This window comes from Mercenaria mercenaria, chromosome 3 (assembly GCF_021730395.1).
Source record: "Mercenaria mercenaria strain notata chromosome 3, MADL_Memer_1, whole genome shotgun sequence".
Lineage (NCBI taxonomy): Eukaryota > Metazoa > Mollusca > Bivalvia > Venerida > Veneridae > Mercenaria > Mercenaria mercenaria.
In genome coordinates this window covers 49,218,684-49,244,511 of record NC_069363.1, presented here as the reverse complement: position 1 = coordinate 49,244,511, position 25,828 = coordinate 49,218,684, and the positions used below count along the sequence as shown (strand labels likewise).

Here is a 25,828-nt window from a genome sequence, read left to right as displayed (position 1 = left end):
TTCAATTTCTTGAAATAAAATAGATGGAGGAATATACATGCAGGCATAATTATACATTTTAATGTGTATACATTTGTTTTGAATTCTTCTGATATTGTATTTCAACTATTACAACATTTTGCTAAATCCTCTTCATATTTCAATGTAAGAATGCTTCTTACACCATGTAGGAAGAGGTCTGGGTTCAAGTCCCAATGGAGAATATTTTACTACTGGTATAAAAAATGTAGACTGGATAAAAACATACCAGTCCTGCTCTGCATAAAAAGTGACTAAAAAGGAAATGTAAAAATTATAGTGTAACACCCACCCATAATATACCAAAGTCAAAAGCATACAATATACATAGCTTTAATATGTTTGTATTGTTATATTAAACAATAATATTGTTTACAGACAATAAATAAATATTGAATTGATTTCACAAAAAGTACGTTTAACTTAATATTACCTGTTGTGCAAGCTTTGAATTTTCAGTTCAGTATTGTTAAAATCTACTTCTCGAATACCATTCAAGATACTGCTGTGATAGGTCATAGGATGGTGAAATATGATTACTGAATGCAAAAGGCAAGCCGTCCGTTCCTACATCAAAAGTGAAGTTCACAAATATGGTTTAATGTCAAACTTTGTGTGCATTTGTACACTAGAAAAGGTTCTCCTGATATTTACACATAATATGTACAATCTGTGTTGTTCAGAGACAATCGATCCTCCAGTACTTTCAGTGCTTTGATTTATTATTATACCTCTCTTTTGTCTACAATGATAAAATCCCAATTACCGAGAAAGAGATATTTTGACTATCAAAAACATTTTCAACCTTTTTTACACGTGACCAAGCAAACGTGACTGTCAGGTCATGTGACCGCGCTATAGTAGTGACGTCACTATTCAATATGTACACAGGCGATTACCGCGCTAAAGATGAAACTGTTAAATTAAATGAATTAAGGTACTTCCGCCATCTTGAATTTAGGGTGACCTTCATTTGAGGTGTGAAAATATAGTGAACAAAAGCTTTCAAATGCAGCTGTTCCAGAATACAAGAACAGCTCAGTTTGCAAGACCTGAACTAAAAGTAGCTGTATAAAGAGTAAAACTAAAATTTGGAAATAAACAAAGAAGATATTTATGTATTTTTCCAAATTTTTGGTTAGATTTATAAATCCTTTCAAAATACGTACTTTATTAAAAGTTCATGAATGGCAAAAGTTAGTTCAAAGTTTCAATTAGTGCATAGGAGAATTGTCTTACTGAAAAGAACTAAACTTAGTACAAAATCTGTTTTCATATCTGACCACCTCATGTATTAAAACGAAAATAAATCTGTACATATTGCTATTTTCAGCATACATAAAAGTAGTGCAATGTGCGGACAATGATTTTTCTACGTATGGTGTACCAAACTGCCTAAAATTGTAAGAGAAGTCTCAGACTTAATGTGAACAAGATTTGGCAACGATCCAAAAATCTTTTCAAGGATTGTGAAAGTATAAAAAAGGTTTAGTTTATTATAGTGGAATTTATGTACTTATGCGCTTCTTATCTCACGGAAAATTTGGTGGAAATGGAATTTCCGGTACTTCCTGCGGTAACTACCGAAATTACTTAACGTAACTTTCTCACACATACGTGATTGTATATTTATAAATTATAAAAAACAATCGAAATATTTGCATTTTCACGATATATGCAAATATTTTTAGACAATCTTGAAACATTTGGCCACAGTATTTCCGCATACTGGTCCGGGACAAGTTTGATGTGTATAGTGATTCCTTATTAGATGTTTCATGCGTCGTAAACTATCCAATTTTGATCTATCGACTTTTTATTCAATATGAGAATTTATGCAGCATGTTTTTCAAAACACTGTGAGAAGAAATGGCAGAAAAAATGTACAGCCGAATATGGTAGGAGGTAATACAATGTGTACACAATTGTAGATAACTACGAAACATTTTACAAAATGCAATCAGTTGAACTTCTCACGCGAAAACCTGAGGATTAAAATCAGCAATATCTCAAAAGTAACTTTTCTGTATCTTGGTTCTTCGTTATACAATGATATTTTTTCACACTTTCATAGATTTAAACTGATACTAAATGTGCATTGAAATTCCGGCATAGAAATGGACACTGACTTTACATTAGTGATTACTGCGGTGTTGACAGCGGAAGCAGCGGTCCAGTACTAAGACTGTCTACGAACCCAAGGATAACGAGTTCTTTATCTGAAAATTAAGAACATTGGGATCAGTGTTCAGTATACAACTTGCTATTTGCCGAGTGCACACTTGTTTTCTATCGTCGTTATTCGTACATATGCATAATCTTAGGGGGCAAGGGACAGTAAATTTGAAAACTCCACAACTCTGCGCTGATACCAGTGCGAAAAAAAAAAATCATAAAAAATCTAATTTCGACAAATTCAAGGCAATTGTTAAGCGAATGTCTTGCATAGACATAGAACTTCATTATGTGACATTTCCAGTCTGCCGATTCTGTTGCTTCTGTGATAAAAACGAGTGAAACGCAGGTTTCAGGACACTAAATTTTTAGACAAAAATGGCCCAAAATGCACACCTTGCGCGACCTGTACCATATTTATCTGCAAATGACTGACCTAAAACACATACATATTTTAAAGCATGTGGCCAGACGACAATAATGGTGGGAAGAAAAGTGTCTCATAACCGTTTACTTTTTCCGCAAATTTGAGCTGAAGCTGGATGGATGGATGACCGTTTCCAATTCGTCTGACTTCCGATACCTCAGGTAAAGTTTTAGACCCGGCCGTCTACATGGAGCTAGGAAAATCGATACATGCACATATTTATTTTACACAATAATCACTCGTACGCAGGAATCCTTAGTTCTATAAACATCATAAATAACCAGTTGAATATATATGCCTGTAAAGTACTTATGTCTATTTTATTTAAAAAACGTACCCGGCCAAATGCGAAACTGGCCCCTGCCACTTTATAAACACTTCTTTAATGTATGTTCTCTGAAATTAACAAATAACTGGCTCAACTGAGACACCATACTTTAAAGTAAATTCACTTTATTCACCACGAGGTTCAAAATGCACGGGAGTCTCGTGATAGTACATGCCTTTAATTTCACATGGTTGAAGTGTAAACAAATAGTTAAATTTGCTTCGTTTTATTTCTCACGGAAAAGATCTGACGGTTTTTTTTATATTGGAATAATTATAGAACATATATGCATTTAAAGTTGAAAGTTGATTGTTTTCTACAGGACATAAAACTGTAACAAGTAAGCACTTTTATTTTTTACCAATGTTCCTCAGGTGAACTTTGACATTGTTTACGAAGAGAAATCAGTTTTGTATCATCTTGAAATGCGTTGTTCGGCTGAAACGTATAGTTCCCGGAAAAGTTCTAAAATGGTTTATTTTGGAGAGTTTTGTTTTATTCATAAATTCAACACAATGTGCAATATTTCCAGTTTTTGAAAATGATTGAAATTCATCTTTATTTTAGAAAAAGTTCCGATCTTTCATTAATATTTTGCCAGCGGATGCCTACAAATTTTAAGTGAAACGGCTTTCTTGTCCAAGAGAGGTGTGTAAAGCGAAAAACTATCATTACACATTGCGTTTATTCTTTAAATGTGAAGGATCGGTAACAGATTAAGGACATCGGATAGTGAAAAATTATACTAATATACTACATGTAATTAATTAATTAATTAATAAATTATACTTATACTATTTGTTTTCGGTATAATAAAATAAATATCATATAACAGCGTGTTTGACATTGATATTGTCAACCTTCGAAACAGAATGTCACCACTCGGCTTTCGCCTCGGGTGATATTCTGCCCTCGGATTGACAATATCAATGTCAAACACGCTGCATATGATATTTATATAATATATACAAATATGGATATAACAGATCCGGTTCCAGAAATATTTCGTCGGGGTGCGGTGTGCGGGAACAGTTAAAGAATGAAGGCGGCAACGGCGAGCCGAGCAGGAATAGGTATGAAATGGGGTTACTCCTCTTGTTGGGTGGTTCAGGGCGTGCTCGCCTGCAAAATTAATAAAATGGTGGCCCTGCTGCATTTTATAAGTCCAAATTTTGAGGTACGGGGTTATCCCCGTCCTGAAAATGGGATCACGGGGTCTCTCCCTTGTCATTCGTTTTAGATATAGGTATAAAATGGTGGTCCCTGTTGCATTTTGGTCCAAAATTTGAGGTACGTGATGCGGTCATGCCCTCCTATTTTGGGGGTCTGATGGTATATTCCGAAGGACATTTTTGAAATACATGGCCTCTGGTGCATTTGTCTGGGTCTAATTATGAGAAAATATTATTTTTATATTCGACCTTCATCTTTAGATATATTTTTTTGTAACAAAATGCACGCTGGGTATCCGGCTTCCTACTCGTGTGAGCGATAATGTGAATTTAAAAGCATCATGTCCTGATAAAATTCTGTCAAAAACAATGCAGCGACAAAATCAAAAATGTTTATTGATTACACGGAGTAAAGCTGTGAATCGGAATGCAAAAATGTTCACGCCAATGTCAGAGGAAGCAAAACACGCAATTACAGAAACCATTCACGAAATGAACCATTCAACTCCCGGCAGAACTGAAAAATCGGATAAGATCATATCGGGTCGCGGGCGGAAGTGCGTTAAATAATGGATTGCGCCGACAAAAGTGAGGAGTGCATTTAAAGCTACTAGAAAATGAGTCTCATTATCTGCAGGATTTGCATAGTGATGGGATTAATCTATGTGAATTCAGCAGACGATAACGATTCATGTTGTTCGTCTGAGAGAACACTTTCGGATGGCACGCAGAGGTTAAATTCCCGACTTCCGGATATTCAGTCTGGAAGTGTTCGAGAAAGAAATACTACACGAAGTTCGTCGTATCGACTTCCTGGAATAGGTAAATATGATATTGCACAGGCAGACCCTGTATTTGAAATTACTCCACCAGGATTCGATAGTAGATACAATGATATGCAAGTTGTAGAGGAGAGAGAATCTGAAACCCCACCCCCTGATATACGACAACGGGCAATTGACAAGTGTTCCGAATGGCTTACAAAGTACAACAAATGATACACGAATATCAATAGAAGTTTTAGAGTCGACTTGAAGCATTTACTGCTTCGCATGGAACAATATAATTGGGGCCAAAATTAGTGAGTTAAACAAATTTACGCAAATACCGAATGGGGACTACGGGTGGAATTAAAATCAGGCATTCTATTCAATCATACAGCAAGTTAAAACATAGATGGACTATGGACTATCGACTATCTAGAAACTTCTGGGTCATGGTATCGGACGCCACCGAATGATTTTCATTTTTCATACTCCAATTGTATATACATGGATTTTACTAGGAAAAAGCTAGTCTTTTAAACAGCATTTCTGTGATAAACTCTTAGTAATATTATTGTTTGTAAAATGTAAAACTTTATACATATATCTATCCAGTTTCATTGAGTGCAATGCTATTATAAGATCTTTTCGTCAAATCCATTTTGATGAAATTTCAAGTTTTTTTTTTAAATTAAATTCAAATGTAGATATAAATATATCGAAAAGGCAACAACCAGGTTTTATATCAAAGAAAGGCGTTGTAGTCTGTACAAGTAACGTTAATCTTTCAGATTTAAGGTGATTTTGCATAATAAGGCATTTTCGTCCTGACTTATCACAAATATTTGGATATCTTGCAAGATTTCAAAATGGAAATTAATAGGAAAATCTTAGCTTTGATGACATTTCTTTTCATGTAAACGTTGTTCTACAGCATTTTGATTTTATTTATACTTGTCACAGTCATAATCTATAGGGGAGTTAAGGTGTCGGCTACTCAAACATGAGGTCGTGGGTTCAAGCCCCAGTTTGGGCACGACCATGACTTCTCATATGACTCACATGTAGTGTTTTTTTTCAGGAAGCGGATTCAAGGTACAATACCTTTTCAAGGTATTTGCAAAGGATAAGAAGTCGTTAAAGAGTTACTTCTCGTGTTAAAATTCGTGATATTTTTCCTGTAGACATTTATTCAAATAGCAGTTTTTATAAAGGGTTTTCATATGCCTTGTCTAGGCTGTATTCTATGTCATCAAGATTAATCACGTTAATTCAACACTTACTTTTAGTATTTCCAAAATGTGTGAAATACCTTAAAGATATTCGATAGTTAAGTCAAAATTTGAATTCACGGTTGTCTCGTGTTTGACAAACCCCATCAAATACATCGACGTTTTTTACTTGTAGTATGTAATCGCCATGGCTTAACAAAAATTTAATTAAACAATATTTGAATATTCACATATTAAATTATTTTCAGAAGCACCTTTTTGGTTTGTCATTATTAAGTTACGGATTTGTTGTTTTATATGTAATCTGTTTTAAATTTTCAACCCTTGTCAAAAAAAAAAGAAAAAAAAAAAGAGACAAAAATCAATAAAAACGTACGATTGCTAGGCTGAACATCTTTTAAGTCGGTTGTACTTTATTTAATACAAAATCCTCTAATAATAATACTTTTTTTATTGCAATTTTCTAGCATATAAGATTTTCAGAGACGTATATGACAACGTTGTTCTTAGTTAATTTTGTCTGCAGGTTATTTCTTAAATCATTTAAAGAAGTGAAAGAATTTTCAAAATCGGAGTATAAATTAGAATGTTACGAGCATTTAAATATTTGATTAAGGTGGCAGCCATTTTGTTTCTATGACACCAAAAAAATGGTGGTTTTATTAAAATTTTAGGGTATCATTTTTTCTAGCTATAATGAAAGAAATGATCATGTTTTACACCATATATTCAAGAAACATATGAATCTTAATCTATTTAAAAGGTTATTTGGCAAATAAAAAATTCAGCAATGTGTAAATGACAGCATAAACACAGTAAAGTTGCTGCCGTTATGATCAGTCATTTTCTTAAATTTCAAACTGCCACATCTTTTTAGCCCACCATCATCACTGATAGTAGGCTATTCCAGTCATTCTACGTCCGTGATCCGTCGTCCTTCCGTCCGTCCGTTAACAATTTCACGTTATCGCATCTCCTCAGAAACTACTTGGCGACTTTGACCAAACTTTGTCAGAATTATGTATTGGTACCCTAGTTGTGTCCCCTGAAAATCACCTGGTTCAACAATTTTTGAATGAGTTCTGGCCTTTTTTTTATAATTTACATGGATTTATATAGGGAAACACTTTGAAAATCTTCTTGTCCAAAACCACAGAGCCTAGGGCTTGATATTTGGTATGTAGCATCATCTAGTGGTCTTCTACCAAGGTTATTCAAATTATTTCCCTTGGGTCAAATATAGCCCTGCCCCGGGGTCACATGGACTTATGTAGGGAAAAATCTCGGAAAAACATTTTGTCCAAAACCACAGGACCTAGGGCTTTGATAGTTTGTATGTGATATCATCTATTGGTCCTCTACTTAAAATTGATCAAATTATTCCCCAAGGGTCAATTATGGCCACACCCTGGGGGTCACATGGTTTTCATAGAATAATATAGGGAAAAAACATGGAAAATCTTCTTGTCCAAACCACAAAGCTTAGGATTTTGATATTTTTAATGTGGCATCATCTAGTGGGTCTCTACCAAGTTTGTTCAAATTATCCCCTAGGGTCAAATATGGCCCCGTCCCTGAGGTCACATGGTTAAATATTCTTGTCCATAACCTACAACATTCAAATATAGTTTTGAGTGGCAAGATGAACCTTGACATGAGTTGACCTTGATCTTGACCTAGTGACCTACTTTCACATTTCTGTAGCTACAGCCTTCAAATTTGGACCACATGCATAGTTTTGTGTACCGAAAAACTCTGACCTTTTGATTGACCTAGTAACCTACTTTCACATTTTTGAAGGTACAGGCTTCAAATTTAGATCACATACATAGTTTTGTGTTTCGAAATGAAATTTGAGATTGATTTTGACCTAATGACCTACTTTTCTCTACATTTCTCAAGCTACAGCTAATTTAGAACACATGCAAAGTTTCGTGTTCCGCAATAAAATGAACTTTGATCTTGAGATTGACCTAGTGTCCTTCTTTCACATTGTGGAAGCTACAAGCTTCAAATTTGATCCACTTGCATATTTTCTCATGCTACAGCTGCCAGATTTGAAGGACATGCATAGTTTTGTGTACCGTAATGAACTTTGACCTTGAAATTGATCTAGTGACCTACTTTCACATTTCTCAAGCTGCAACTTTCAAATTTGGACAACATGCATGAACCGTATGCACAGTGTTGTGTACCGAAATGAAATTTAACCTTGATTTTGACCTTGAGCTAGTCCTGAAATTTGGAACATTCAAACAATGGGTCAATGGTGGACGCCAAGATCACTCTGTGATCTCTTGTTCAATAGTTGTCTGACTCTAACAATCCCATCAGCGTTACGAAAGGCGTTAGGATGACTCTGTGACTATCGTATTAAAATGAATATGCATTTCCGTCTAGCTATTCATTAATGATGTACAATATTTCCAGACAAGCGTGTGCTGAAAACTTCTGCATCGAATGAGATTTTACATTCTTAAAATCATTATCATGTCATTTTAGATGCTGTGACAGGCAAGGCGTAATATCACTTTTTATTATGTTAGAAACGAATTATCAAAGTGTTTCTCATTTTTTTAGAAGTTTAAAACACTTTTTTTATGACCATTTTCAATTAAAATTTAAGTTAAAATTCAAAGTCTAAAACTGGAATAATCATTTTCTTTCAGTTCTTATATTTTTTGTTTAAGAATAGTTATAGAAATAATAAAATACTATCTTAAATCTTATGTCTTACGTTATTATGTCTGCCATTAAAAAATATGTCTTTGATTTATCTTTTTTGAACAAATACCGGCTGTGACCAAAGAACCTTGTTTGCTAAACATCTCCTGGGTTCAAGACCCTAGACATCTTATAGTATTTATTAACGGATCAGAAATCCACAGTCAGTGGAGATATCCCTTCAACACCGCGATCGCGTCTGGCTTCGTTTATCAGAACATGTCTTTTATGTAGGGATAACGTGTGCAGAATCCCTTGGGATTGATTGGTTCCTCAGCCAGTAGGGATATAGATAACCTCCCAGTAAACACCTAGACACAACCCTGTGAATAACGACCAGCAGGAAGAAAATTGTGGGTTACATTTATAATAAACAACGAAAAGCAACATAACGACTTTGAAACACAGCAGTAGAATTCTTATGTTTTTTCATTATTTCATTTTTTTCACTTAAAATAATTGAAAATAACTCAGAAGACTACTGCTCTTTTTCTTGGAAATTGAACTTTTATATCTTTATACCTGCTCAAGGATTGTGCTGACTTTCATTTATATATGGATGAATCTCGTTTGGAAACCCAATTAGTTTTTAATATCTAAATATATATATATAACAAAGTATCAAAATCAAAGTATTCAATTTCTATTCTAATGTTACTGTCCTTGTATTTGTCAAGGTGAAAAGTTGACCTGTGTAAATATTATAGATTGTCAAGGATATGCTAATTGAAATGTTTTATAAAGTGGTTAACAAAATAAACTAACTACAATCAATATACACTTTCAAATTGGTAGAAAGAAATGTTTCTTATAAAACATCAACATCAATGATTATACAAAGTTCTTTCATACAATTATGAAATATATAAAACGTATATACATTTGTATAAATATTTGTTCTGGCATTTAAATACAAAACTTGAAAAGAATTTGTGATCAGTAATTACCCACATGAAATGCATATAACCCAACTGATACAAATAGCGACCAATATTTTATGACATTCCCGCGCATTTCATAGAGATTCAATGACGCAGAGGGACAATGTATTCAATTACATTTTTGCACGTTTTATGCTAGAACAGCGTATGCGCATGTTCATTTCATGTTATAACATTTTCAGAATTCCTCAGCTCGTCCGTGACCAACTTCTCCGTCTAAATTACGCAAATGTTATAACACAAAACGCATGCGTTACCACAACATATAAATGTGACCTAACATCGGGTACTTTAAGACGATTGATAATTTGTTTATGTGGATCGTGTGGTTAAGGTATCCGCAATGTTTGTGTCAGTTACCAGTCGCCTGAATGTGGCTTCAGAACCTCGTCTATGTTGTAGAACGCTTACGTGCAAGGAAGCTATCCAGATGGTCTGCAGAAGATCCGTCGATTCGGTTGTTTTATCCTGGCGCCCTACCATGCTGTGCAGACTTCAGCATTGCCATATTAGCATAAACTTGTGTCGATGTGTCATTAAAGGACTTGACACAACACTAGAAATGTCCTTGGGGGAAATTTATTTAACAATACGGAATGTGTTCCTAGAGTGATGCACAATTTTTTCTTCAATAAAGATACCAGGACAACTGCAAAAAGAGTGTAAAAATGATTTCTGAGAAACATCATTTACATAAAAGAATAAGGTCAGTAATTCGGTCGTAAATGTGCTTCCGTGGTGTAGTAATTTAAAGAAGTCCATAATAAATAGATCCTATAATTTTCCCATTGTTTGCGCAAATTAATAAAGAATGAGTGCTTTAATCACTACTAGAATACATTCTGCATGAAATGAGACGGTTTTCATGTTCATAAATCCCACAAGGCAAGTTGTGCAGATCGAAACCGGAAGTAGGTATTTATTGCATGGACTAGAGCAAAAATGCGCCATGCAAAAATGCGTCATTTTTAGGGTAGCAGACCACAACTGGCTGGCATTTCGCTAGGAACTACCCAACCCTCTATTTTCTTTTCATTTTTTCGTTAATTTGTGATAGAACTTTCATGAAAAATAGGTGTAGGAAAAGAGTGATGGTCAAAAAAAAATAAGTAAAGACGACCAGAAGTTGTTGTTGTTTTTTTCATGAAGAAAAAAGAAGGATTTAAATTATTGACCTAATAGAAAGAACAGTAGCAGCTGTTAAATACATTTTGATAGATAAAGGTAAATAACCGTTCATTATTGGAAACTGAAGTGAGTCTTGAATTACCTCCCTTTCGTTTAACGAACAGACATAATCAAAATATGATATTTTTGGCTGTAAAATATATTTATGCTAGACAATAAAGCAAATTAATATCATAGATTCCACTTTATAATCAGCGATTCTTATTTGAATAAATACTTTCGCGTTACAAACACTGGATATTCCCCAGTATTATTTTCATGGGTGTAAAAGCAATTCGGAATATTTGCTGCAAACATAAATACGTTTTACTTTCTGTGTATCTGCGATACGCAACTAAGATGATGTCTGGGTCTGGCCTATGGCACTGGCAGTATCTACCTTCAGTTACAGAGATCTTGCACTTTCCATTACCTTTCATGAACAGACTCAATCAAACCGAGTCTGCTATTATTTTGAATTCTATAATTCCAAAGGATCTTCTATCCGATTTATTAACTATCACAACGGCAATCTTTAAGTTCCATGTGGCGGCTGTAAAATGTATTCCCGTACTTGGATTCAGTGTACTTATCTTTTCTGGTACTTTCGGATTATGGAGTCCATTCAATACATGTATAATAGAGTTCCGCTTTGGGGGTGGGGGTGGGGGTGGGGTCGGGGGCGGGGGCGTTAGAGATGTTGCACTTTCCATTATTTTTTATAAACAGATTCAATAAAACCGAGTTTGCTAATATTTTGCTTGGTTGCATTCTATGTTTCCAAAGGATCTTCTTACAAATTTTATTCTTATCAAAAGGGAAGAACATTGTCATGGAGAAGCCGGATGCACATATATATGGCACAGTGCCAATAAGAAATTTCAAAAGTCAATGTTATTTCAAGTTTTTTATTACGTTTCTTAAGACAATTTGATAAAATATTGACATATAAAGCCTGTGATAAACCAGATTACAAAATCTTAACAACATGGCTGACATAGATTGAAGAAAATAAGGTTCAGAGTTAAAAATCAGTTTTATAACAACATGTGTGAAAAGACGAGGGATACGGTACTTTTGAAGTCGTTGTACGTGCAAAAAAGTAACAATAATAACACCAAACAATAAACATTCACAATAAATTATCTTTGTACGTCAGACTTTTGGTCTTGACCTTGACCTTAATCACACTACCGAAAAGGGAAAGTCTGAACATAAATATGATGGGACGAAGGGCTTATAAGTCAAAATCGAAGGAGCAACGGGGCCTCCATTTCATACGTTGAGAGTAACGGAAAGCATTTTATTTTGGCCTTTAACATTTAGATATAGAATTATTTATAAAAGAAAACTATTTATCTGCCAACTTAAGATTTGTTATTATTGCTACTGGCGATTACTCATCTTTGGGACTTTTATTGTTGTTACTGCTACAGCTAATTACTCGTCTTTGACTGCTACTATTATGGCCAGTTACGTTTCTCCGATACTGTTACTGATGCTACTATTATGGCCAGTAACACGTCTCTGATACTGCTTCCGATGCTACTATTATGGCCAGGTACATGTCTCTGATACTGCTACCGATGCTGCTATTATGGCCAGTTACACTTCTCTGATACTGCTACCGATGCTACTATTATGGCCAGTTACATATCTCTGATACTGCTACCGATGCTGATATTATGGCCAGTTACATTTCTCTGATACTGCTACCGATGCTGCTATTATGGCCAGTTATGCTTCTCTGATACTGCTACCGATGCTACTATTATGGCCAGTTACACTTCTCTGATACTGATACCGATGCTACTATTATGGCCAGTTACACGTCTCTGATACTGCTACCGAGGCTACTATTATGCCCAGTTACACGTCTCTGATACTGCTACTGATGCTACTATTATGGCCAGTTAGACTTCTCTGATACTGCTACCGATGCTACTATTATGGCCAGTTAACGTCTCTGATATTGCTACCGATGCTACTATGATGGCCAGTTACACGTCTCTGATACTGCTACCGATGCTACTATTATGGCCAGTTACACTTCTCTGATACTGCCACCGGTGCTACTACTAGTATTATGGCCAGCTACACTTCTCTGATACTGCTACCCATGCTAATATTATGGCCAGTTACACTTCTCTGATACTGCTACCCATGCTACTATTATGGCCAGTTACACTTCTCTGATACTGCTACCGATGTTACTACTAGCATTATGGCAAGTTACACTTCTCTGATACTGGTACCGATGCTACTATTATGGCCAGTTACACGTCTCTGATACTACTACTGCTGTTTCGGCGCTACATTTAATTTTACATTTTTTGCTAATATCACTGCTGCAAATTTAACGTTTTTGCCTCTGAAACTCGTACAATAGATTTCACGTTTTTGCTACTGCTTTTCTCAATTTAAAATACTAGCTACCGCCACTACTACTGTTGCTACAGCTTCTAATAATGGCACTGTTGCTATATTTACTTCCAGTTACCACTTTATGCTACTGCTACTACCATTTTCACATTACCACTACTGTTACTGTTGCTACTGGTACTGTCAATATAACACTATCGGATCTGCTTCTGCTATAACCGATTTCAAGCTTTTGCCTCTTCTTTTGCAAACCTTCTGGTTTTTTTTGCAGTGCGACTGCTAATTTCACACCTTTGCTTTGCTACTGCAACTGCTATTACCAATGACACGCTTGTACTATTGCATCTGCTGTTACAGCTCTTTCCAATTTCAAATGGTTGCTACTACAACAGCTTTCTGCCAGTTTCAAACTTTTCTTATTGCTTCTGCTTCAGGTTATATTGCAACTGTTGTTACTGCCAATTTCATATTAGTGCTTATGTTGCTGCTGTGTCTACATCTGCAAATGTTAATTTTGTACCACTGCTACGACTGCTACAGCAAAATCTGTGTTTTTCCTCTGCTTTTGCTGCATCTGCAACTGCCTATATTACGTTACTAATAATGGTGCTACTGCTACACTACTGCATATTGTATGTTTCTGCTACTGCTACCCCTGCTGCTACCACTGTTTATACCGATTGTGCACATTTTTGCAACTATTATTAATATTGCTTCTCGCTATTTCGTATTTTAGCTATTGCTATTACTGCTTTCTATTTCACGTTTTTTTTTCTACTAGTATCAATGTTACTGCTACTGAAGCTTCTGCAACTGTCGTTTCAACATTCTTGGTATCGCTGTTACTACTGCTCCTTGTACTGCTACTGATCAACGCCTTAGGGCCTCCGTGGCCGAGTGGTTAAGGTCGCTGACTTCAAATCACCTGCCCCTCATCGATGTGGGTTCGAGCCTCACTGGAGGCGCTGAATTCTTCATGTGAGGAAGCCATCCAGCTGGCTTACAGAAGGTCGGTGGTTCTACCCAGGTGCCCGCTCGTGATGAAATAATGCACGGAGGGCTCCTGGGGTCTTCCTCCACTATCAAAGCTAGAAAGTCGCCATATGACCTAAAATGTGTTGGTGCGACGTTAAACCCAACCAAAAAAAAACCAAACAAATCAAACAAAAAAAAAAAAAACAACAACAAAAAAAAAAAAAAAACAACCAACAAACAAATCCAAAATGATCAACGCCTCTGTTTCTACTGTTACAGCAACTGTTCTCTGCTTAAGGCTGTAAATGCAATTGCTTAGTGCCTCTACTGCTACAGCTAACTCTGTTACTGATATAGCTGTTACTTCTATATTTGATTTTACGTTTGATGCTGCTGTTACTTCTGCAACATGCAATTCAAATTATTGCTTCCGCTATATCTGTCACTGTTTTTGCCAATTTTAAATATTTGCTATTGCCACCGTTGCTTCAGCTTCAGCTGCCTCTGCGACTGATGATTTTAAAGATTGTTAATGCTACTACTGCATCTGCTACTGTCAATGTCACTTTTACAACGGTAATTGCTGTTGCTATTGACAATTACTGCATCTGCTACTGCCAAGGCTTAAACTGCTACCTCCACGTTTACATTTTTGCTGCTACTTCAACTGCCTATTTCATATTTTGACGCTGCTTCTGCTGCTGCTGATTTCTCGTATTTTCTTCTGGTAATACTGCTACAGTTACTACACTGCTGCTACTGCAATTTTCAGTTTCAACTTTTGTCAGTTTTGCGTTTTTGATAATGCTTGTACCTTTTCTGCTTAAAAAGCCTGTTACTGAAAACACTCACTGTTTCTACTGCTACAACTACCTTTGCTTCTGCTATTGTTTCTACTGCTACAACCAATCTTACATTTGTTACACAGCTCCTTAAGTCACTGCCAATTCCCCAGTTTTACTACCTCTGCTGCTATTTGTACTGCTGATGCAATTTAAATATTTTTGTAACTACTACGGTTTGTGTTGCTACTGTTATTGCCATTTCTACGTTTCTACTTTCGCAAGCTTTACTCCATATTTTATGTTTTTAATACTGCTACAGTTGCTATAAAGCTGCTACCAATTATATATGACATCATTTTATTGGAACGCCCCTTGCGGGCGGGAGGTTGGTCGGGCAGGCGGCATTCACAAACCTTGTCCGGAGTAACTTTTCTTCATACATAGCGGGATTTTGATGTAACTTTGCACACACAAGTTTAGCATCATGAGACGGGGTGTCAAGCCTAAGAACCTATCCCTAGGTCTAAGGTTAAGGTCACACTTTGAGGTCAAAGTTTAAATTAAAAAAGTTAGGATAAACTTTGCACCAATGTTTACCGCCATGAGACAAAGTGTCATATGCAAGCATCAGATCCCTAGATCGAAGGTCAAGGTCACACTTAGAGGCCAAATGTCAGATGTATACAAGGATGACTCTGTCTGGAGCATTTCGTATTCATGCATGGAGGGACTTTGATGTAACTTGGCAGTAAAGTTCACCGCCTTTTGACAGAGTGACATACGCAACAACAAGGTCCCTAGGTCGATCTAAGGTCAAGGTCACACTTTGAGGTCGGAGGTCAAATTCAAGAACGAATTTGCCTGGAGCATTTCCTCTTCATGCGTGGAGGGAGTTTAATATTACTTGACATAAATGTTCACCTCCGTGAGGCAACGTTGTTTTCAGGATTACTCCCCTTTGTGATTTCTATCAATTGCTTATATTGTTACTTTTTATTCCTGGCCGAACTAAAAAAACGTGACCACGTTGATATGGTACAACATGCATGTTACATCCCATTTTTATGTATTTTTGACATGTCTTTACCTGTTTAAGGAGCTTTTTGTGTACTTATATTACATGGACATTTTTAGGATTAACTTCCCTTTGATTTGCTAAAGGTAACATATATTAAAACGTTTTTTAATTGGCAAAAATAATCCATAGGCGCTAGTGTAAAGAAATTTGCTATGACCGGCGTATAGTGTGACAATCTGGCACGCTTGTGCGTTTGCCAATTCCAAAATTTGCTATTTCAAATGCTATTGTCAATTTTACGTTTCTGCACTACTATTTCTACCATCAATTTTAAAGTCTTCTACGGTTGTTACTGCCACTGCTGTTGCCAATTTAATAATTTTGATACTGCTTCTATTTCTATATATAAGGAGGAATTCTGACCGGACTTGAAAGTTTTTTGGATAGTTTGAATGTCGAAATAAGCGCGTTCTGAATACTGAGTTAACTAGTGCATAGTCTTTTTCGTTACAAGATAAAATGCATGGGAATGAACTTTCAATTTTTGTTTTTACCGGGATTTTATTAGAGGTCATACCACAATATGTACAACAAGAGTGCCAGACTGTCACAAAATGCGCCCGTCATCGAACTTGGCCTAATTCCAGGGAAGCCAAACTCCCAGAGTACCAGGGGCGATTTGGGTGGTTTTCGAGCTTGTCCGAGATATTATGCCCACTAACATTACCAGCAAGTTTGGTGAAGATCGGATAGAAATTGTTATACTTAGAGAGCGGACAAGGCTAAATTCGCTGTTTTCCGAGCAATTTAAGGGCCATAATCAAAGACTATCTCTACTTGGGCGATTTGGCTGGTTATTAAACTTGGCCGAGATATTATACCCACAAATATTATCAGCAAGTTTGATGAAGATAGGATGAAAACTGTTTGACTTACAAGAGCGGAAAAAGCTAAATTTGCAGTTTTGGAATAATTCAAGGGTCATAATCCAAGAGTGCATTGGGCGATTTGGCTGGTTATTATACTTGGCCGAGATATTATGCAAAAAGACATTGTCAGAAAGTTTTGTGAAGATCGGATGAAAACCGATCGCCTTAGAGAGCTGACATGCTTTGGATGCCGACCGCCTGCCAGCCACGGGTACGCCCCGCTCTTTCAGAGACGGGGGATAATAATGAGTAATTGAATTCATTATTTAGGATAGCGTTGGGATTTTATGGGCAAACACAGTAACTATTGTTGTTTTCTAATTTTATTGTATTAAATATTAATATTCCTTAAAATACAAAGACATCCCATAAGAAACTAAGAAATGTTAATTGCATAAAATATTTGCCTATAGATAAGGATTTTACATGCCGCCTGTGTAAGACGGGTTTTTTTCTCGACCCGAGGAACAATATGGAATGAAAAATGTGTACTTTTCTCGCAAGATAGGCAAGAAATAGTTTCTTGATGATCTGCTTTTAAGTACATACAATTTGACTTAGAATATAAACATTATCAAATTAAACACAAAATATGATACAGAAAATATATGTAAACATATGCGTAGTAGTACTAAAATCTATACATAATACTGCATTTTGATAATTATAGATCTAAGCACTTTAAATTAATCAATTACAATGACAATAGAAAATTATTTAACATACCCTATCTTTACACCAAACACATATACATGTTTATCATATACCCATATAAATTCTGTCAAAAATACAGCTTGCATTTCACAAGGAAATAAGAACAGGCTGAAAAAAAATCCCGTATTGTACCTTCCGTATTATATGTTGCAGGACTACTTTCATTAATATTTATGAGCTGACACATTTATATAAATAGCACACACAAAAACATCACTCATTTCATTTTAACATCAACAAGTAAATTTGATCTCAACGGCTGTCACAGTACGCAAGTAAGGTATGTGATAATTGTATTTTGCCGGCGAAGGTTCGAAACCTGAGGGAGTCTTTTATAGCATTATTTTACAATGTAAATCATCCTACTTTATTATTTAACATTCATATCTATGAGCGAATTAGAAAAATTAAAATAACATCTAGTAGAAGTCTATTGTGCACTGTAATATATTTTTTTTCAAATACAGTATGCATTACATATGTTATTGAAATTGTATGCATGTTCAATTCAGATGTGCTGTAAATTTGCATTCATCTCGGTTAAAATTCTGTCAATCATGCTGATGCCCCTAACTGGCAGACGAGTCTTTAAACTGAACTCTCGTGTGTCAAAATCAAACTGTACTATCTACATAACAATGGTGATGGTATTTGATCAACCAGTTGAAATTCGATTGAAAATATTTGCACAGTCACACTTTTCCTTGGTACATTTGACTGCGGTCAGTCTGATATTAGATCTAGGAAAATTGATGGCTTTTGATAGGAATATGCATAATGACGCGCATTGTTCGTGGGATAGATCACCGTTTCTGATGAGACACAAAAAAGTTAGGTTTTTTTACCGATGATAGATATCATCTTACAGTTTGATACCTTTAAGCGTTCTAGCTGCTTGTGATTCGTAAGATCAATATAATGACCTTCACAAGCATCCTCAATACATTTGACCTCACTTAGTTCAATCTCAAGTAAAGATACTGCATGTGATAGGAATGAGCATAATGACGCGCATTGTTCGTGCGATAGATTACAGTGACTGATATTACACATTGTCAGGAAACAGGTACCGGTGATAGATATCATGTTACAATATGATACGTTTAAGAATTCTAGCGGCTTGTGATTCGTAAGATCAATATAATGATGACCTTCACAAGCATACTCAATACATTTGATCCAGCTTAGTTCAAGGACGTATAAAGACTCTGCTTGTGATAGGAATGAGCATAATGACGCGCATTGCTCGTGCGATAGATCACAGTTACTGATGTCACACTTCTCGAGGCATGTAGGATTTATACCGGTGATAAATATCGTGTTACAGGTTGATAAATGTGATCTGAGTAGCTGTTTGTGATTCGTAAGACAAGTTCGATTAACCTCAGAAAGCGTTATTATGTCACACCTAGAAACCCATATGTCGCGCAGTTGATTCTGACTTGATAGATCGATACAATGACCTTCACACTCAGGCTTAATACATTCGACATCGTACAACTCTAGCGATTTTAATAATGTGGCTTGTGATAAGCATGATGATAATTCTGTGCATTGTTCGTGTGATAAGCTACATCCACAGAGTTCATACGATTCAAGGACCTTACTTTTTATACCGGAAACTGATGTTTTACACCATTTTAACATTATACTCTGCAATTCTTTATGATTAGTCATGTAAATAGTATGACCCTCACATTCGTCCTTAGTACATTTGATGCGACTTATTTCAAGAGTTCGTAATGATACTACTTGTGACAAGCATGATGATAACAACGAATACTGCTCGTGCGACAATTTACAGTCTGAGATTCTGTAGGATTGAAGACAAGTATGATTTATACCAGAAACTGACATTTTATTTCCTGATAACTTTATACTCTGCAATTCTTTATGATTAGTCAACTCAATAGTATGACTCTCACATTCGTCCTCAGTACATTTGATGTCCTCTATTTCAAGAGTTCGTAATGATACTGCTTGTGACAGGCATGATGATAACAACGAACACTGCTCGTGAGACAATTTACAGTATGAGATTCTGTAGGATTGAAGACAAGTATGATTTATACCAGCAACTGATATTTTATTTCCTGATAAATCTATACTCTTTAATTCGTTATGATCAGTTAAATCAATGGCATGACCCTCACAATCGTCCTTAGTACATGTGATCTTGTTTATTGTAAGAGTTCGTATTGATACTGCTTGTGACAAACATGACTCTAACGACAAACATTGCTCATGAGACAGACTAAGATACACTAAACTACATGTTTCGACACTAGTAGGAACTAAATCAGAAACACGCATAGACAACCCTCTATCAAATGCGAACCACTTACATATGTGACGTAGTTTGAACTTAACAACGGGTTTTTGATGGTAAGAATTATGTTCTGATAAACAATCTTCAATCAAGTCATGTATCTGACAGTTAATGTTATAATCCGTATTCTCATCGCTTGGTGTCAACTTATATATGCAGTCACAAACATGTTCTGTGAGACGTGGATCCAGTCCACATATCATAATAAGTACATTTTCTAATCGCAGTATTTCGGTCACAGAGGTTTCTGGTGTTACTGCAATGAGACGCTCGAGTATAGTAAAGGGATTACTCGAGGAAGAATCAGAACTTTCTGATAGGTAATTGCTGCAAATGTATAGAGCAGCAAAAAACTCCACGTAAGATGTATGAATAAATGAAAGTTGCGTCGTCTCGTATGTCGGGTCGGCACAGTTGACTTCAGTTAGAATACCAGTCTGTAAAATTGTTTCAATATCTTCATCTGGCACACCCAACTGCTTCAGTTTGTGCCGACCGAACACAAGTGATGAGTCTTTACCCGTTATGTACGCGTCACAAGCAATTTTACCTAAAAGAAGTAGTAGTTCTTTATTTTCAAGACATCTAGGATAATCAGCAACAGTCGCAGGAAGTGAAAGATCTTTCAAACTGCAACTTTGCAACTTCGGAAAAGCTTTCATTTTTCCATGATACGATCCAAGTACAGCATTAATAATTTGTATGTAGATATAACTTCTAGCTTTACCTATATCATGACCATAGCAGTACAACCAGATGATCTGCTGCAGCAACATTGGAGCCTTATGAATATCTTTGAATGGTAATTCTGGAAGAATGTCCTTAAAGGCTTCGACATATGAAGTTTTATCTAACAATTGCATGTATTTTTCTATCATAGGAGTTACAGATTTCTTATCTAAACCAAGGAGAGTAACTTTCAAATCGTAGTCCGTTGATTCCATATTTAAGATACCACTAGACGACGGCCGAGATGTTGTAAGTATTGTAGAATCGCCTGCAAGACTAGATTTCAGTATCCCGTCATGTGCCCACTCGTCCAAACCGTCTGCTAGAACGAGAATACGCTCCGAATCGTTCGTGAATACCTCGTCAACCAGAGACCCATACTTTCCTAAGTGAGCTTTTATCATATCGATAATGTCATCAGTACCACTCAGCTTTTCGCGTAAAGGTATATAGAATAAAAAATCAAATCGATCCATATCGCTTATTTCGTCTTCTTTTTTATGAGGGATATCCTCATCTTCCATGACGCTCAAATCATCACTGTCTCTTCTTTTTGTGATGGAGCTGCTCCAGTTTTGCAGCATCATTTTACAAAAGGAGCTTTTTCCAGTTCCTACATCTCCTACGATAAAAATCTTCTTGTTTTTATTTTCATTTGTGCCAAATAAGTCGCAGTATCTCTCTACATGCCTCGTTTTTGTTCTCCTGTCTTTTCGGACTTCAGTGATATTTCCGTCGTTGTCATTTTCATTTTCGTCGACTTTCATGCTAGGTGATACATAAACGTCCCCTATGTTGACCTTATTTCGTTGCGTCATTAGAGGAGAAATCCATGTCTTTACATAATATTTCTGATATTTATCCACCAGGTGTTGTTGGAGACCTGTAAATGATTATGAAGGCATCTATTTTGATAATTTTAATGGAAATTGTGATAATTATTAATATGAATGATCTGATTATTCTACGAAATAATATTGTATATAGTACACAAAACAGACATTTACGGGCGGAAAATTAAAGTCTTTAGCATTCCAACATGCACCAAAAGCAAACTTCGCCAAAATATCAGGAAACATTTACAATGAATAGACATATTTCTTTTTTTCTTTGATTTTTTATTGCAAAATCATGAACACGAAAGCTTAAAAATGGAAGGAAATGGAAATTATCATTGTACCATTTGCCATTGAACTTGCAACCTAGACGTTAATTCATAAAAAAATATTAAAAAGTGTCGCGTACATTGATGTAAGTGTTACATTTATAGGTTATTAGATTTGTACCGAGAAATATGCATTGACGTCTGTTCCACCTATTACGTTTACTTCGTTTCTGAGTTAGCAGTAACGGTAAAGTCGTCCAAAAACATATTTATATACCATACATTAATATCTCTAGACTTTTTTTTCAGTTTTTTTTTTTAAAGAAATAATGCATTTTTCTTTTTTCCCCATAGACCGTAATGCTACATGACGTTACGTCGACTTTCCAATATGGCGGCGCCCGTAGCGCAATAAACTAGGGGTCAATTCAAAATTAAAATGCCAGAGTTGATATTTCACAAGACTGTGTTTGATATCGTATCAAGTTAATACTTGGGGGATTTTATGTCAGACCACATCAACACGAAAAAAATATAATAATAAAAAAAAAAGATAAAAATAAAAAAATAAAGGAAGAAGAAAATAAAAAGAAACAAACACAAAAACCAAGGAGATTTCTAAAAAGAAAAAAAAATGTACATGCAAACATCTCGTTATTTTGGGCATTCTTCTTATATTATTTTGCTGTCAATGAAATAAAATTATGTATAACTTGATTTCAGTTGATGTAACCTAAATAGATATTACCCCTCGGAAGTTCTATACCGGAAAGTGTGCGCGATTTTAGGTGCGCAATATTATAATTATTCCGCGAAAGAACGAGTGTATATTTCTTGATCGAATCTAATAACCTTTTTATTAAATACGCATCTTCATTAAATTATTATGAAAATGATTCAAATTTGTTATTTAGCCTGTATGAAAATGAAAATATTGTCGTTTAGGAACTTTTGAACGCGGCTGCCTAGGACGTCACGCACCCGAAATGAAATTTGAACGTCAATATGGAAACATTTTGAAGTTTCATGTTCCACTGAAACTTAACGGAATTTTTAAATGAGTGTGTAATAAGTCAAAATATGTAACAGATTCATTACTTCTATGTAAAATAGAAAAAAGTGGAAACTTCACAGGTCGCTCAACACGACAAAAACGAAGATGTTGCAGGCTCGGTTTGATTGAGCCTGTTCATGGACGGTAGTGGAAATGCATGCTACCGTCCACGCCCTCTAGCCCCCTGTTGAGCAGAACTCAACATTTACACATGCTAAAAGTACAAAAAGCAATTTAGAGACATCCACAGATGTATTTGTAAAATAACACTTCAGCATTTTTATCGAAATGTAGCTTGTGATCCTATATTTATAAGAAATACGTTAACTCACAGCTCTAAGAAGTTTTTAAATAAATCTGACATCGAATATTATTTCTATACTCAAGCATGTATTTCAATGTATTGTGATTTTGCCTCATGCGCTTGCGGAGATCGTGCTGTCATCAGCGTGCATTTACAACAAAAATTGTAAAAATTCAGCCGAAACAAGATGGCAATAACAGATAGAAAGTTTTACAAGAGCAGGTTCTAAATAACTGTTATTCGAGCTGATGGGTTGAGTACAATACGGGGAAACACAATAAAGAGAAAATAAAATATAGCAAAGGCATTATCCAAAAATATAAAGGATTTCTTTCTAATCTGAGAAAGTAAATGATGACGAGATACTAAGAAACAATATCAAGAAACAAAAAATGATATATATCCTATAGTTTTTTTCTTTCACAGATTTTTTTCAAATTCACATATTATATATATATATATATATATATATATATATATATATATATATATATATATATCCTCGTATAAGGAAAATTTGTGCTAAAATCAATGCACAAATAAAAACCAGGCTTGTTTTTGTGAAAAATTGTTTTGAAAACACCCACTGTTGCTGAAACTGATTTTTTTTTCAACATTTTCATGATTTTCTGCTTTTTTATAAATACCAACCAAAGTATGCATTAAGAAAGCACAATAAGGTTTATTCTTTTAACAGATTTTATTATATACTTATTTCATATCATAGTCATATTTTTAATACAATATCATTACAATTATGCGTACAAATGGGAAAAAATCTGGTTTCATATTCACTTTTGTGAACTTTTTTTCAATGAAAAATACTCATATTGATAAAGAACTTTTTTTTAAAATTTTGATAAAACTGCTGCTAGAATCTTTTTCCTGTTTTCATTGCAAATAAACAATTGTATCGCGAAAATAAATATTGCAAAAATGTATGGGTCACCAGGCTAAATTTTATGTTAAGACCGCTTGAATGCAACACCTGTTCGAACGAAAAATGGTGCGAACCTGACCAAAGTGATTACATGTGTATCTGCTAGAAGTTAAAAAATGTTTAAAAATTCTGAATTCTTTCTATCATTGAAACCTAAATAATCTGAACGGTCATAGCAAGTTAATTGTCTAACATTATATAAACAACACTGTCTTTGTACAAAAATGCGCTGTCAAAACACAGCCACCAAAATGGCAAGATGCATGTCAGGCATGGTTCATGTCAGGCATGGTTCATGTCAATGCAACATAAACCAGTGTCAACATTTGATTACGGATAAACCTTATTAAAAATAGTTATTTTATTCAAGATTCCTCATATTTAAGATTGTCTGTTTCATGTTTCGTTTCAATTTTCCATAGATAGTGTCGGCTGCGCCGAAAGATGCGCATAAAAACTACCGGAAATCCCTTTAAGAACAAAACGTATGTGTATCTGTTTATCTGCTCGTACGTGCGTGCGTTTGCGTATACGTGTGTGTGTGTGTGTGTGGGGGGGGGGGGGATAGGTGGGTGGGTTTTCAGGATACTTAGAGTCAATATAAAGGAACAAATGACTAGGGTGGCATTAATGTGGCATGAGAATATTTTTGACAACGTCGGCTTTCTTTCGCGATCTTTTTATTTAAAAAATGAGGTAAACATGGACCTAGTTTTTGACCCATATGACCTATTTTCAAACTTGATCTAGAAATCATCAAGATTAATATTCTGACCAAGTTTCATACAAACCGGGTTACAAATGTAGCCTCTAGAGTGTTCACAAGCTTTTCCTTTGATCTGACCGGGTGGCCTAGTTTTTGACCCCACATAACCAAGACTCCAACATGACTTATAGATTTTCTATACAAAGATTCTGATTAATTCTCATGAGTTTCAACAGAAATTGTGGTCTCAAGAGTATTGACAAGATCTGCCTTTGATTTAAGCTGGTGATTGAGTCAAAATTTCGGCCTCTGAAGTGTTTACAAGCTTTTCCTTCGATTTGACCGGGTGGCCTAGTTTTTAACCCCACATGACCCAGATACAAACTTGACCTGGGAATTAATAAGACCATCATGCTGATCAGCTTTGAAAAATATTGGGTCACAAATGTGGCCATTAGAGTTTTCACAAGCTTTTCCTTTGATCTGGCCTACTGACCTAGTTTTTGACCCCACATGACCCAATTTCAAACTTGGCCTATAAATCATCAAAACAAACAGGACCAAGTTTCATAAAGATTTGGTCACAGCTTTGGCCTATAGAGTGTTCACAAGCTTCTCCTTTGATCTGGCCTATTGACTTAGTTTTTGACCCCATAAAAAACCCAGTTTCATTCTTATCGTAGAGATCATCAAGGCTAACAATCTGACTAAGTTTAATATTTTTTTCATGTTTTTGAACTAACATGAACCAGTTTCGAATTTGACCTAGAAACTGTCAAGACTAACATTCTAACCAAATGGCCTCTTGTGTGCTCACAAGCTTTTCGTTTGATTTGACCGGGTGACCTAGTTTTTAAACCCACATGACCCAGATTCAATCTTGATCTAGAAATCATCAAGATAAACATTC

At 35.5% G+C, this 25,828-nt stretch overlaps 1 protein-coding gene across 1 annotated transcript in view; it reads right to left on the bottom strand.

The window, feature by feature from the left end:
- Positions 1–13,806: 13,806 nt before the first annotated feature.
- Positions 13,807–25,828, bottom strand: part of LOC123531105 (uncharacterized) — a 30,692-nt gene continuing 18,670 nt past the window's right edge. Inside the window, exons 5-6 of the mRNA XM_053539691.1 lie at positions 18,628–21,692; positions 13,807–13,914 (exon numbers count right to left, since the gene is read on the bottom strand). Coding sequence (XP_053395666.1) covers positions 13,807–13,914; positions 18,628–21,692 — 3,173 coding nt within the window. The remainder of the gene's footprint in view (positions 13,915–18,627; positions 21,693–25,828) is intronic.